The sequence below is a fragment of the Raphanus sativus genome, unplaced genomic scaffold (assembly GCF_000801105.2).
Source record: "Raphanus sativus cultivar WK10039 unplaced genomic scaffold, ASM80110v3 Scaffold0150, whole genome shotgun sequence".
NCBI classification, from domain to species: Eukaryota; Viridiplantae; Streptophyta; class Magnoliopsida; order Brassicales; family Brassicaceae; genus Raphanus; species Raphanus sativus.
The window spans coordinates 42409-56753 of NW_026615470.1; the positions used below are offsets into that span (position 1 = coordinate 42409).

The following is a 14345-nucleotide window of genomic DNA, read 5'->3' on the forward strand; positions in this document are numbered from 1 at the left end:
TATATTGGGTTGACAAAAAAATTATATTGTTAAATTTTATGTAAATTCTATTAAAAATCTTTCAGAATCACAAAAAAAATATTTGTTTGATTCTGTTCTTTCTATTTTGTTCTTTGAAGCTTCAAAACAAATATTTAGAAATCAAACATTTACCATCACATTTACATGCTGAGACAACCATCCATTTGGCAAAAAAAAAAGGAGAACAACAACTCACTAGATTAAGATAAACAAAAGCCAAGACCAAGAGGGTGTAAAAAATGCCTTCTGCATGCTCCAAATACACCCATATCAAGTGAGCTTAGGCGTCCAATGCCATGAACAAGTTCTGCTTACGGGTATGCTCTGGGACAAGCCGGTTCACTATTTCAGAAGGGATGCCAGATAGCTCTACAGAACATAAAGCGAATGAAGCACCACGAGATTCTCATATAGAGTACAATATAATACTTCATTCACAACAAATTGTTCTTCATGGAAACGGTCCAACAAGAAAAGAAAGGGAGCTGTGTACCTTGAGGTTTGAAGTTGAAAAGCGGAGGAAGTGGCCGGCCATTGGGAAGACGAGTGTTTGGGTCCCTTAGCTCATCAAACAACGGATGAATACATGCTTCCAACTACAAAAACAAAAAAAAATATACCATTTAATAAAATGTGCTTATAAACTTAGATACCAAATCAACAGGAAAGTATTCAACGCAAAGGAAGGGCACAAAACCATGGATCACTTACAGCTGTGCATCTCAAATTAGGGGAATACTGGAAGAACCTACATAGAAGATCAACCGCTTCTGGTGGTAAACGTTTTTGGAAGACCTGATGATAAAGCAAAAAAAAAGAGATTACTCATGCAGCAACAATCATTAAATCCTGGAGACCACCTTTAACCAGATACAAATATTCATCAAGGACTGAAGCTACAATCAATAAGGAATGTAGCCAAACTTTTTTTCAACTATAATGAATGACAGTATTAGGAGTTGAAATTTCTTACGCATACTGCTAATCCAAATCATCACACGCACCAGACCAATAAACATTTACCAACAAAACAACTGATTAAAGAATATTCTGGTAGGTGAAAATCATGAACACTAGAAGGTATACCTTGTGCCAAGGGTGAGGTTTTATCTGGGGGAATTTAAATTCTGTATAGTTTGGATTCATGCACTTGATTTCCTCCCTTGTTGGTGTACCTAAAACCTGCGTGAGAGATAAAAAGAGCCAAGTAAGAAAACAAGATCTCTAAGTACATTAAAATACACTTCTGAATAATTAATAGACGTCTACCTTAATGATTTCAACAAGCTGATCGACTCCGCTTTCACCAGGAAACAGAGGCTGTACGACAAGTTAGTGAGGACACAAAGACGTAAGAGAGGGAAAGAAACAGAATGATTATCACAAAAAATCATAACGCTTTTGCTTTAACCTGTCCAAGAAACAATTCAGCCATCACACAACCAGTGGACCATATATCAATTGCAGTTGTGTATTCGCTGGCGCCAAAAATGAGTTCTGGAGCACGATAGTATCTGGAGCAGATGTAAGATATATTGGGTTCTCCTTTCACCTAAAGCAGAATAAGTCCTTTTTTTTGTTATATATCCTACAAATATATCTTTAAAAACTGCTTTAATAAATCTTACCAACAATTTTGCACTCCCGAAATCACAGATTTTTAGCTGATGCGTATGTGGGTTCACCTGCACAACAACATATCTAAAAGTCAAAATCAAATGCAGCTGATTTAGAACAAGACACTGTATGACATTATCAAATGTGAACCTACTATGACATTATCAAATGTAAAGAGTATACATCACTGTATTTGTATTCCCTATGTGTAGAGGTAAAGAACTCAGGAACTAGAAACTAATTCAAGAGAATAAGGCCACAGCAAAGAGACTGCCATCTGTTATAAATTTTTATTGAAACGGGGAGGTACAGATGAGCTTACTAGCAGGTTTTGAGGTTTAATATCACGGTGACAAAGACCACAGCAATTATGGATGTAAGCAAGCGCCCTGCAAATCTGTAAGCAGTTAACAGAAACTTGTCAAAAAAATCTTTGGAGAAGGCCCAAAAATTATCAGTCTGAAAAGTTCATTACACAGAATGTTCAAAAGTCAAAACAAGGAAAATAGTTACCTGATAAGTGTAGAGTTTAACGTATATCAATGGCATCAGCTGATTCATTCTACTGTAACTTCTTGCAGCACGATTAACGGTCTCAGGCACAAACTCAAGGACAAGATTCAAATAAACCTCTTCGTTATCTGTCCTCGAGAAGAAGCTATGCTTTAAAGCAACGACGTTGGGGTGGTCTAGCATCTGCATAATTTGAAGCTCCCTGTTCTTGTAACGCTTGTCTTGTAGAACCTTCTTGATGGCAACAATCTCCCCGGTTTCCCTACACTTGGCCTACCACAAGGAAACATAAATGCTTGGGGGAATGGACTCAGATCAATAGTAAGGTATCATCCAGGTATGTTATAATTTAACTTACTTGGAAAACCGTGCCAAACGAGCCAGTACCGACTACATGTTCTGATATGTAACTCACTGTCTGTCATTTCAGATACACAACTATATCAGACAGAGTTTGATAAAAAAAAAAAGGGTACCACTTTATGCATACAATTTGCCATAACAATCCAACCTGTCTTGAATGACCATCACGTCCACGGACTGTGGTTCTAATCACATGGCCAGGTTCAGTACCAGCCCCATCAATAATATCTAGTTCACCATCCTGCAACATAACAAAAAAAAATCTCACAAGACTGCAACCAAGTCTATAATACAGTTAGGTGTAAAGCTAAACACAGTTGACTCAGTAATACATGACTTACCCTCTCATCATCAGTCACTACTTTGTCCCTTATCCTCATCTCAACCAAATCTCTGGTCAACCAATCGACTGAACCAGAAGAGGTCTTTACACCTTTGGCAGATCTCGAACTGCCTACTCCGTTTCCCAATCCAGAAGAAGCCATCATTAAATGTACTCTGAAGATAGCACGTTCTAGTACTTGATGGTGGTATCACAACCCTTAGTGATTAGGTGTCCCATCTCAATCAAAGAACCGATCTACCTACCTAGTGGAAGTTCAAGGTAAAGAAAAAGGTATATTACAAACTCATGGAGAGGTTTAAAATATATTTCTCTGACAGCACACTCTTAAGGTCAAAAGCCTACATCACTCGCTATGAGTCTATGATCACACACTAAAAGAAAATAGTCAATTGAACAGGAAAGTTGAGAACTTTCTGGAAGCAAATGATGAAAACTTTTCAACTAGTGGCGATTACAACCCCAGGAATTGAGACCGATCAGATTTGATTAGTAACCGACAATGTCTGTCTTAAAAAGAAAAAAAAAAAAAATTGGAACTTTCAACAAGTAAGAAGCTTAGAGAATCATCAGCAAAAAAACAGTTGCTAGCTACCCAGAAGAACCCTCAAATCCAAAGAGTACATTTGAGAGAATAAAGGAGTGAAACAGTTCAAAAGATTCGCAGCGATTATCAGTACGGTAAGAGAGCGAAGACCGATGATCACCTCGAAGAACGGGAACCAAAATCAAGCATTTGAAGATCGTTTTCTCGGATTGAAGCTTCTTCAACACCATGTGTTGATGACTTGATCAGAGATGTAAATGAAAAGCTAAACCCTTTGAGATTTTTCTGTGTAAATATACGGAGTGACTACTACCGTTTTGAACCAAAGTGAGATTATGGAAGGCCAGCTCATCATTAATCAAGTATTGATTGGTATTAATCTTTCTATATATAGTCTGTTATTATAAAATTATTTAATTTATTTCAATGCTTAGTGGGGTGGTGTATTTTAGAGAAACCTTTTTTATTGGCCAATATTTTTGTCATTAATAAGCAATTTTCAAACCTCAGTCTACCTAATTAAAAAAAAAGTTGTAACACGATCTTTTAAACTTTTGATCTTCAACTATTGTTGTGGATAAAAGAGAGAAATACAGTGATTTCAGTTGAATTAGACATGCATTTACATTGAGAATATATTCTAATTTTTCTTCTGTTTTTTTTTTCAAATTGTATTAGCTCATAGTTATTTAAATGTTTCATTTAAATAATTTATTTGAATATGGTTTTTAATTTCGGATGTTTATTTGGATGGAGGATTAGAATAAAATAAGTAAAATTAATAAAATTGACTATTATATAATATATACCAACTAAGATTAACAACAATAGTTATCAATTAAGAAAATAATATCTGTATATTTCTATCTTTATAGTAATCACCTTATTAGGTAAAGACTGAAAACAAAATCTATGATCTAAGTGATATGATAAACAGAATCAGGATACTCTAGACGAATGTAATCGTACATGAGTCCTTGAAACGGGCTTATGGCAAGCGGTTGTGTTAGATAGATGGAGTTGCATCCCGGGCCAAGAGACGAAGCAGGCACATTCACACTGTATAACCAATACAGTCCATGAATACCATGTCTTGCGATTGTATTATCTTTTCCTATTTGCCCCGTCGTAAACAGTGGTGGATCCACAGAAACATCGTTCACCCGAACCTACAAAAAAGATAGACCAAACATCTCAAACGAAGTTAGTGTTAGTCCTCCCATGTAAAATCTTAACACATAAATGTTAGTATCGCACCTGCAATTCAGCTACATTTGATGTGGCTAGAGCGATTCGCAGTTTGAAATCTCCCGTAAGATTTGTCACTTGATCGTCGAATTGAAACTTGATCTCCCATGTAGTACCGTTGTATCCTCCATCATCTCGCTTCCTACAAAGCCATTGTTGCATATACATTAACAAAGTTTTATATTCCTAGTGTGGGTTTGAATATGAATTGAGAAAGATGCTAACCGTGTGACTTGCATGTAGAACCAATCTTTAGAGTAATCATCAACATCAACGTCGTAGACCATATCTTCATCGGGGTACAGTTCTGAATACCGTTCCCACAATCCATATTGTCTGTATTTATTATCAGAACTGTTTACGTATAGTTTGTTCACAAACATCGGGTTAGGGTCAGGAATGTAGAACTCTGCAGCGGTTCGGTCCGGTACACCGATTTCCCATAGAGTCGGACCGTCTCTTGGAGGTTCATACACCAACTCTCCTAGGCATATATTCGAACCTGCTTCCATTGTATATTTACTCTTTGTTAGTACACAACAATACATATGGAACAGTGTGTTGTGGTGTTACAAGTATTCAAACCTGGAGAAACGTCGAAAACGGTGTCGTTGTGGTAATCACCGATGAATCCAGGAACAAACGCATAGAGATTGTAACGACCACTTCTCACATTGTTTATACAAAAGTATCCTTCTTCGTCGGCCTTTGACCAGAACTGGTAACCCTATCAATGTAATCAAATCTTTATAATTAGTAGGTAACAAGAGGGAGAAGAAGGAAATCACATATCGGTAGGTTATAGAAAGTACTTTGTATTCTCTTTGCCATGACCCAACATCTCCTGGTGCAGCTAACCCCACGTAGGAACCGTTTGCAGGTATCTTCTCACTGCTTATGTACTGGTCTCTAACGAGTAATCTACCGCTGACGAATCCTCTTTGGTCAGATGCAGGAAAATCACTTGAAGTTGTGAAGTTATAAGGCCACTTCTCTTCTTCAATCTTTGTCTGTAACAAACAGACAAATAAACTACTCAGCTCTCTGTTATTCTTACATAATGTGCATGTGCATATATATATATGAAAGACCTGGTTCTTGGCTTCATGCCAGAGCAAGAGAGGATCAACTTCTTTAGGAAAAGAGTTGAGATAAATAAAGACAGGTCCAAACACTTTCTTCCATGCTTCACCTTCTTCAAAACTCATGATTAGTTCTGCTCCAACATAGTGAGTGCTGTGAAATATCTATTTTCCATTTCACACACATATTAGTTATTAACCATCGTAATGAATCCAAATGCTGAAACCTATGCTCACCGCGAGGTTGGTTGGACCGACATGAGAGCCTAGGAACTGCTTGAGAGGACCAGCAGATCGGAACTCGTTGCTTGGAGTGATCTGCCAGAACCCAACTGAATCGTTGGTGCTTATCCATCCATGAACTTTTATGTCTTTACTCTCCATTGAGTATTCATACTTGTCATCCACCTGTAAGGTCATAATCAAGATTAATGATCCTCTGCTTCCTCTGTTTTTACTGCTCTGTTTTCTAGAAAGAAATGAAATTTAACCTCTTCTTTGAACTCAGGCTCAATAGGGTCGAGAAGTTGAACGGCCTCGGGGTAAGCAAGAGGCTTACCTCGAGGTGGAATCCTATCATCTGGTAGAGGCATGTACCTTTGCCTCTCATCTGAAATCGCCATGTAATCAAACCTATACAGATATAAAAATCAATCACTAATCTGAATAGTAAACAGTTACATAATAATTGATGAATAAGTACAGTAACGTTACTTGTCCTTGTCTAGCTTAATTGCTAATCGAATATTATCAATTTCAACAGCAGGCCACCCTTGTAACCTCTCGAATATGGCGTAACTGTAGAACCCGGACGAGTTCAGCAGCACTACAAACCTGAAAAAAATAACTCATACTCGATAAATATAGATTCAAGAATATGTATGTATACTAGTATTAACTACCTCTTGTCTATATTCACTGGAACAGTCACATTTGAAGAAGCATTCCATGTCCTTGAAAACGATATCTCTATCTGTTCATCGTTCTGCGTTATCACTTCCATCTTTGTCGCTTCAATCCTGCATATTAATCCAAGTAAATTTAACACTGGAATATACATAACTACAGTCTAAAAAATTTACCGGTCTAATGTGCCTTTGGTCTTTTTAGTTTTCTTTCCTGGAAAGTTCCACACTAAGTCCCAGTAACTGCAGTAAACACATGACTTAGATTCAGTTTATCAGGGCATTAACTGAGTCACATACATATCTAGACTTACCCTCTATCATTTTCATGGCCGGTATAGGCAAGCACATTTTCGATACCATTGTACTTAACTCCAGTCACAAATCCCTCAGGATTTGACAAAGTTAATTGGAAAATTCCGTTATCAATCACCACCTGTGATTAATCATATAGATTAGGGTTTCTTAAACGCTCCACGTGACTTGCATATCAAGGAAGCTAGAAATTACTAAAACAAGTTTAATAGTGAACTAAAAGCTAATTAAGTATGTTGATTAGTAAAAGAAAACATATAGAAAAATGATAAGTATGTTGATTAGAAAAAGAAAACATATAGAAAAATGACTTACATGCCCATCTTGGTAAAGTAATTGCAAGACTTGTGTTGATTCTGGATCACAACTTTGGTTCTGAGAGATAGCAATCTCAAACAAAGACAAGAACATGATCAAAGCAATCATCCATCCTCTTTGTCTCAATAAGTGTCTCTGGTGACCTTATTTTCAACCAAACACGTACACACACATACAGTAACGTATTGTTAGGAGGTAGGTTGCTATCATTTTAAAAAGAAAGGTCGAATATATATATACAAAATGCATTATATTTCTCAAAAGAATTGTAATGGTGTTTTCTTCTCTGATGCGTACCTGTGGTAGTCACGAGATGTAAAACATGTGAAGAGAACAGAAACATGATAAAGAATCAGCGGATTTGTCTTGGAGCTTTCTCGAAATGCTGTCCACAAAGATAATTAGACATGTGAAGTTGTGGAGATGAGGCAAGTAAGAATTAGAAGAAATGAAGAAGCGTCTATTATATTGTGACAACTCAAACATCTATATAGGTTGTTTTCTAATAAGAATCTATTATCAATACAAAAACTTCGAAGTAGGACAAAGACAAGACAAAAAGTAAAACAAAGGTATCTGTGAACTTTTCTTGTGCTATAAACAAAGCATTTCTTGTTTTTTTTTTCATTATAAGAAGACTTTTATGGTTGAAATAACAGTACTTCTTTTTAGTTACATACATGATACATACATATACATATATATATATATTCATTAAAAATCGGAATATTATAACCCCATTTAGACATTTTGATAGAAGATTCAATTAAATTTAAAGATTTTATCAATTATTGTAGATTAGTGCTCACGTGCTCAGATTCGTAAAAAGTGAATATTCACAATAAATCCAGTTCACCTGAAAGTGGTTCGACTTCTTGACGGTGACACCAACCGATAGGACTATGTTTATTTCGGATATGCATGAAAACTCAATACTTAAAAACATCCGATGAAAGACGTATGTTAATACAAATACCTTATGGAGACTTGCATAAACCAAGCTCATGATTAAAGAGTTCACCTTGAGTACGTACCGTATGCGATGAGATCACCGTATAAAAATGACAATATATACCGTAGAGATGTAGATATACGTATAAAATGCACACGAACAGGAGAAGGAATATTAAGGATGCTAATGCTTGAAGCAAAAGTTGTTATGCGGCTGCCTCATCTGGAGTATGGATCATTGACAATACATCAAGGAAACTATATTCTATTTAAACACAACATTAGGATGTTCTCCATAGAACAACAACGAAATTTGTATAAAAAAGTTGTTGTAAATAACTCAATTAATAATTTAATTAAGTTTAGCATCTGTTTGTGTAAATATAGTTTTAACTCAATTAATAGTCTTCCTTTAAAGGAAAAAAATTACAGAGACATTGCCTTAAAAAATCAAATATATACTTTACAAAAAAAAAATCAAATATATATAAATGAAAAAATATATTGGTCAAAAGGCATTTACGCATTTATATTGTTACTATCTTAGGACAATATTTTAACTTGAAATTTAAGTATTAGTCTTCTACTTTAAATGAGTTCCAAGAAAAATCTTCTACTCTAAATATTAAAATCAATTTCTTACGTTCGTGACAAAAAAAAATCAGTTTCTTACGTATTCAGATTTTTCCTTGATTTTTTTCTTCAATATATTGGATTTAGAAGATCGAATATTTAAGAATGGTCAAAGCCATTTACTAATCAATAAAATTAACGTAAAGATTTCATATCACTTATGTCACTATTATTAAAATTCTTAAATTTATGTCACTATTATTAAATTTCTTAAATGGATTTAAAAGTTAATAAATCTCACCAACAGAAGACATAAATATAAAGCTTATAGAGATCTCAAAATCTTGATTATATAATTTTGTCATTTTAACCAAATTTTATGGCTAACACACTAGTTTTCTTTTCCATCAACCTGCACTAAGTGGACAATGTTGACTAATTTCTTGCATCTTTTAAGCAGCCTAAACCAAAACTTTTAAAAGGCCCAAACTAACAAAAGCCCACAAAACAAAATAAAACTGAAATCTCTTTTTATTGAAACCAAATATAAAAAGAAAAGTCCATGGTGATCAGCTTAAAACAATCTTTTGGGAGGAACATCTCTCTGTCTCGGTAAGCACTAAAATGTATAAAACCCTTCCTTCAAATCTGTCCGAAGGGAGTACTTGTAGCAAATTTACAGAACTACACACGAGCTAACTCTCTGCTTAGCTCGTCTCAGGCTTCCTCTGGAAGAACAGAGATCCTATCAAGACAGCTATTCCAGTTATAGCTATAGTGAAGAAAAGCCTTTTGTTAGAAAAACCGTTCCCATCTCTTCTCCTCCTGCCGTTTCCATCTCCTTCTGCTGCTCTTGGGATCCTTTTAAACATTATAATCCATATCAGGACATGAGATTAACCAAAAGATTTAAAGCATTTGGATCAGAAAATGTACCTGGATGATTCAACACTGTTTAGCACAGAACCAGGGCACTTGGTTTGATGACTATATGTTTCTCGCAATCTAACATAGCTGTTGCATTGATAACAGAGCTCCGTGCGGTTGCCACATACTTCCTGATTTAAATAAAACAGAGCGAATCAGATAATCAGAGAGAAAACAGGTAAAAATCAGTGGATATACCTGATGCTCAGCAAGATCAACAGCAGGTAATGGAAACTCACAGAACTCACACGTCACTATCCTCTTGGGGCAAAATTCTCCTTCATGACTATCAAAAGCCTCACGGTCTATGGTTTCTTTGCACATGGAGCATGGTACCTTCTCAATGCAGTTCAAAGGGAATAATCATAAGAGATAGTACACCATATGAAACTATACAAAGTGTTGAATTTCTCATGTAGAAATCAATAAAACAGAATACAGTTTAAAGACTGGTGAGAGATACAAAATAAAAATCAGTGTACCGGAGCATGTGTGTTGGAGAAGTGTTCATCAGCATGTTTTTTGGGAACCATATCACCACAAATCTTACATTTTTCTAGTTTCCGGGCACAGTGTACACGATGCAGATCGATGTTTTGTGCTGGAATGTCTCTGTCACTGAAAAACATTAGGATTGTTAGTACACGCTAAATCTTAATAAGGTACACTCATGGAGGGATCAACCATCCAAGTATATGCTAAACACTGATCATATACAAAAAAAAAGGAATAGTGTTCAATGATACCAATCAGAACTACATCATTCATCAAACTGTCCCAGTCTCTCAGCAGACTCAACGCTACAATGAATGGACAAAGTACACATACATACATACTCCTCTAGAAACTATGCAAGTATGCAACCATCCAAGTTACGCTAAAGCAAGTTAAAATAGTAAAAAAAAAATCTAGCAAGGGTGAAAACAAAAATCAGAATGATAAATCTGTAAACACCAACAGAATCAAAGTAATTGAATAAGTTAACTCCAAATACAAAATTCACAATGGAATTGTTACAAAACATCAAATGTAAATTCCTAATTATGAAGAATTTAGGGGAAGAAGCAAAAAAAAAAAAAAAAAAAAAGCAACCTTTAAGTGGATGAACCAAATAAAAATCAACTCTTTCTGCAATATAATCCAATAGTTATATAACTAATCACCGACACAAGCCTAGCTGATTCTAGAGATTACAGGAACCAAAATGGAACACGCAGCTCATAAAGTGTCTTCAATCCGACATACAAAATGTAATAAAAACTGGCAAATCACCGAACAATCCCAAAAACAAACGGATGAATAGTAAAGTCAATCACCAATAAACAATCAAGGGAAGCAAAACAGAACCGAGTTAAGGATCTAGACAATTGTGTCGGGGAAGGAAACATACCAGTGGTTGCACACGATGCTGATTTCTCCGGTCTCAGTGGTCATCGTTTGATTTAACAAAAAGGACGGAAAGAAATAAAAAAGATCAGATGAAGAAGAAGGTGGGAAGACGATCAGAGGAGAGACCTTTAACAGTAATGATCGTTTTGCTCGGACCGACTTTGAGAGATGAAAATTATGAATATGGTTGAACCAAACTCTTATAGATTAACAATTTTGATAAATGACTTTTCTATTTGGCGTCTTTCCAAACTTTATAACCACGTCACTTTGTATTATTAATGTCTTCGTCCCACGCTCCTCTACTCTCTCATTGTCGTACACGCGCAATTGCAATTAGTCTCTTTTTTATAATACATAAAAATCTCATTCAAATTATGTATGTTTTACTTTCTAGGGATTTCTTTTTTTTTTAATCAATGAAATCTGTTTTTCTTTTTTATCTTCGAATATAAAAATATGGTATTTTCATATATTGTCCAACTATAGCATATCAAAATTCCTTTTGGTTTTAAACAAATGGACCAACCTTTTCAGTCTCTTTACACTTACAATTTTTGCAAAAATGCAAAATAAGTTTTTTTTTTTGTTTTGAGTTTCCTTTTAATGTTGGCATATATCAGTCAAGCTTTAGATAAACATCTCAAGCTTAAGCAGATATTATAAGTTTTCAGTATTTTTCCCTTACATGATGCATGCATTCATATAAGAAAATCAACTGCAACCACATATTGGAATGACAAATATGTATATAATATTAACGGAACCACAAACTTAAGCTGATCATTTTTGCTAAAGTACTCTATCACACATAAGTAAAAGAAATTAAGAAGAGAGATTCCCAGGAAGTAAAACATTAATCAAGAAAAACAAAAAGAGAGAGAGTTTCACACGCATGTCTGCCCTCGCATAGGCTATAGGTTAGTGGTAACCAGATTCGGATGTGGCCTGCTTCCCTGGTTCCAAGCGCTAAGTCCATGGCATGCAAACATAAAAACACAGTTCAGACGAATGGCTTTTATTCAAGCGTGTGAAGGGAACTTGAAGTTGGAGCCGCGTTTTTTCTACAGTTATAGGTCGTTAGTACTTCCATGTCACTGCACTTATAATCGGTGAACATAATTTAGAAACAACACTATACTTCAAAACTCCTACATTTCTTAAAAGCTATCTTTAGATACCTCTTATCTATCCGGATTGACCGTAGTTCACAATTGGCAAACCTAAACAAAAGAAAAGAGATAAATGAAATCAGTTTACTATACTTACAAAATATACGTACGATGACAAAGGATCCATGGTTTTAATTACACGTTAAAACAAATAAATTAACAAGAAGCTGATTAATTAGTTTGGGGAATCGTATAGTCGACCTTGTGAGAAGACTATCTTCTAGAGGTATGCTAACTTTTTCATGCAGGGCACGAAGTGTTTGTTGCAAGAAAATCCCATGGCTAACAACTGCAATTTCTTTCTCTGGTCTCTCCCATAACCTACATGTTTTTATTGGAATTTTGATAAAGACATAGATTGTACCATGTACATGATAACATTATTCTGATCTATGTTTATAAAAATGTACAACATACCTCCACATAATTTGAATCATCGATCTAAGCATGAAGACTCACTAGAATTTTTATGTAATATGAATATTATCATTTAAATGAGACTTCTTATATCTATTTAAAGTTTAGTTTTTGTGTTTTTTCTTGTCAACTAGTTTGTGATTAGTAGAAAGACAATTGCGACAGTCCAGAGAAAATAAAATTAGGGTGGTGACCATTTGAGAAAGCGAAGGCCTCTAGCAGAAACCTCTTCTAGGTTTTCCCTTTCCTCTTCTCTCCATAGAGCATCTTCATCACTCTCTACCTATGACCAAAATAAAAATAAGTTTTATCAAAATCCGAAAATAAACTAGAGCATTTTGAACTTCTAAGAATTGGTGTAAGATTAACTATACGTACCATTGTAAAGTCGATCTCCGGGAAACAAATACGACGGGTACTTATACTTTCTCTGCGATCACACGGATATAGTCCCTGCGGACAGAGCAATGGATCAGAGTGCATAGTTTTCATCTACATACCTTACTGGAATATATAGTAATCTTTCAGCCAAAGTCTTGGGATATAATTAAAATCACTCATATTAATTTATAGTTTTTTATAACGTATCTACCGTTTTGAGAAGTTTTGGGAAGTAAAGAATATTACCATGCGTTCTCTACAAAGCTCAAGTGCTACAATTGGAGGGAAGTTGTCCGATTGATTTATAACTTTTTGTCCCCTAAATATTCCAACTGCAGTTTCCACTGCCCTGAAATCGAACAAAATTGTCACATTTAACCCATTTAGTAGCGAATTTTGCTGGTCTTAGAAGTTAAAACAAAATCAATTTGTTTACTGTTTTTTTGGTAAATTAAAAATAATATTTTAATTTAATTTTATACATAATAAATATAAATAGTTATCTTATGGTGGAGTGTGTCCAAAAAGTTATCTTATGGTGGACATGGTCATTTTGAGAAAGAAAACAGTATTACTTAATGAAATGAACGGAAAAATCCGAGAAATGACTATTTAAAATATAGTTATTAGCATTTTTTGTCAAATCATCATGTCCGCAAATTGGTCAACTGTCCAAAAGTGTTAAACTCGTTTGAATTAGTTTGTGAGGTCTGTACGAAAAGGTAGGAAGGTGTAGCAGTACCTGCGCAGGGGAGAGGTAATCACTAACTGGACGGTGTTTATTAATCCTGATTTAAGTATTTCTTTCTGCTGTTCAGAAACCTGCAAAATTATATCGGGAATTCATATTTATGTACAACAGTGCATCTCAAGGTATATATTAATCCCTAAGAGAACTAGTTAATTATATTTATCTCCTTCTCACCTGTTTTATACCCTTTGGAGAGAGAGGTGCATCTAAAAGCTTTGGAGAGAAATGGGGATCACCTATGTCATCTGTCCCTCCTTTCTCTTCTAATGCTACATTGTGGATTCCTTGTGCATGCCTCACCTTTAACCATTTCCGGTCCAACACACATTAAAATATAACCCTCAATTTTACAGTTTACCTTTAAGTACTGTTTCATAATCAACCTAAGGATTTGTTTGTAGGGGTGGGCAAAAAACCCAAACCGAACCGAACCGAACCAACCAAACCGAAGTTAAACCGAACCAAACCAAACCGTGTTCTTTATGTAACCCGATTGGTTCATGTTTTACTCA

The 14345-nt window shown here is 35.2% G+C and overlaps 4 protein-coding genes across 6 annotated transcripts; all 4 read right to left on the reverse strand.

Annotated features, from left to right (window-relative positions):
• Positions 1–67: 67 nt before the first annotated feature.
• On the reverse strand, positions 68–3735 carry LOC130501290 (shaggy-related protein kinase kappa-like). Of its 2 annotated transcripts, none has more exons than XM_056996183.1 (13): positions 3565–3735; positions 2856–3098; positions 2663–2755; positions 2510–2569; positions 2152–2424; positions 1961–2035; positions 1650–1706; positions 1433–1573; positions 1291–1341; positions 1108–1203; positions 733–816; positions 515–617; positions 68–390 (listed from the first exon to the last, which is right to left on the reverse strand). In XM_056996183.1, the coding sequence occupies exons 2-13, from the start codon at positions 3000–3002 to the stop codon at positions 302–304; spliced, it is 1269 nt and encodes a 422-aa protein (XP_056852163.1). In that variant the 5' UTR covers positions 3003–3098; positions 3565–3735; the 3' UTR covers positions 68–301. The 2 variants fall into 2 exon arrangements, with proteins under 2 accessions (XP_056852163.1, XP_056852162.1); XM_056996182.1 differs by having other exon boundaries at positions 2856–3102.
• A 438-nt stretch (positions 3736–4173) lies between these two features.
• Positions 4174–7710, reverse strand: LOC130501288 (probable rhamnogalacturonate lyase B). Its single transcript, XM_056996180.1, has 14 exons — positions 7570–7710; positions 7270–7415; positions 6954–7075; positions 6817–6882; positions 6637–6753; positions 6449–6568; positions 6226–6367; positions 5972–6142; positions 5744–5899; positions 5465–5662; positions 5238–5379; positions 4878–5154; positions 4662–4794; positions 4174–4573 (listed from the first exon to the last, which is right to left on the reverse strand). The coding sequence occupies exons 1-14, from the start codon at positions 7613–7615 to the stop codon at positions 4322–4324; spliced, it is 2088 nt and encodes a 695-aa protein (XP_056852160.1). The 5' UTR covers positions 7616–7710; the 3' UTR covers positions 4174–4321.
• Positions 7711–9309: 1599 nt separating this feature from the next.
• LOC108807243 (uncharacterized) lies at positions 9310–11331 on the reverse strand. Its single transcript, XM_018579505.2, has 5 exons — positions 11114–11331; positions 10206–10341; positions 9922–10059; positions 9733–9854; positions 9310–9657 (listed from the first exon to the last, which is right to left on the reverse strand). Exons 1-5 carry the CDS (start codon positions 11155–11157, stop codon positions 9504–9506), a joined length of 594 nt encoding a protein of 197 aa, XP_018435007.2. The 5' UTR covers positions 11158–11331; the 3' UTR covers positions 9310–9503.
• Positions 11332–11843: 512 nt separating this feature from the next.
• LOC130501287 (phosphoglycerate mutase-like protein 1) lies at positions 11844–14133 on the reverse strand (the record flags this gene model as incomplete). Of its 2 annotated transcripts, none has more annotated exon segments than XM_056996177.1 (8): positions 11844–12209; positions 12294–12335; positions 12486–12605; positions 12896–12984; positions 13080–13154; positions 13329–13431; positions 13825–13904; positions 14008–14133. In XM_056996177.1, coding segments are annotated over 8 exon segments (714 nt in total), but the record flags the coding sequence as incomplete, so codon positions are not given.
• Between the last annotated feature and the right edge of the window lie 212 nt (positions 14134–14345).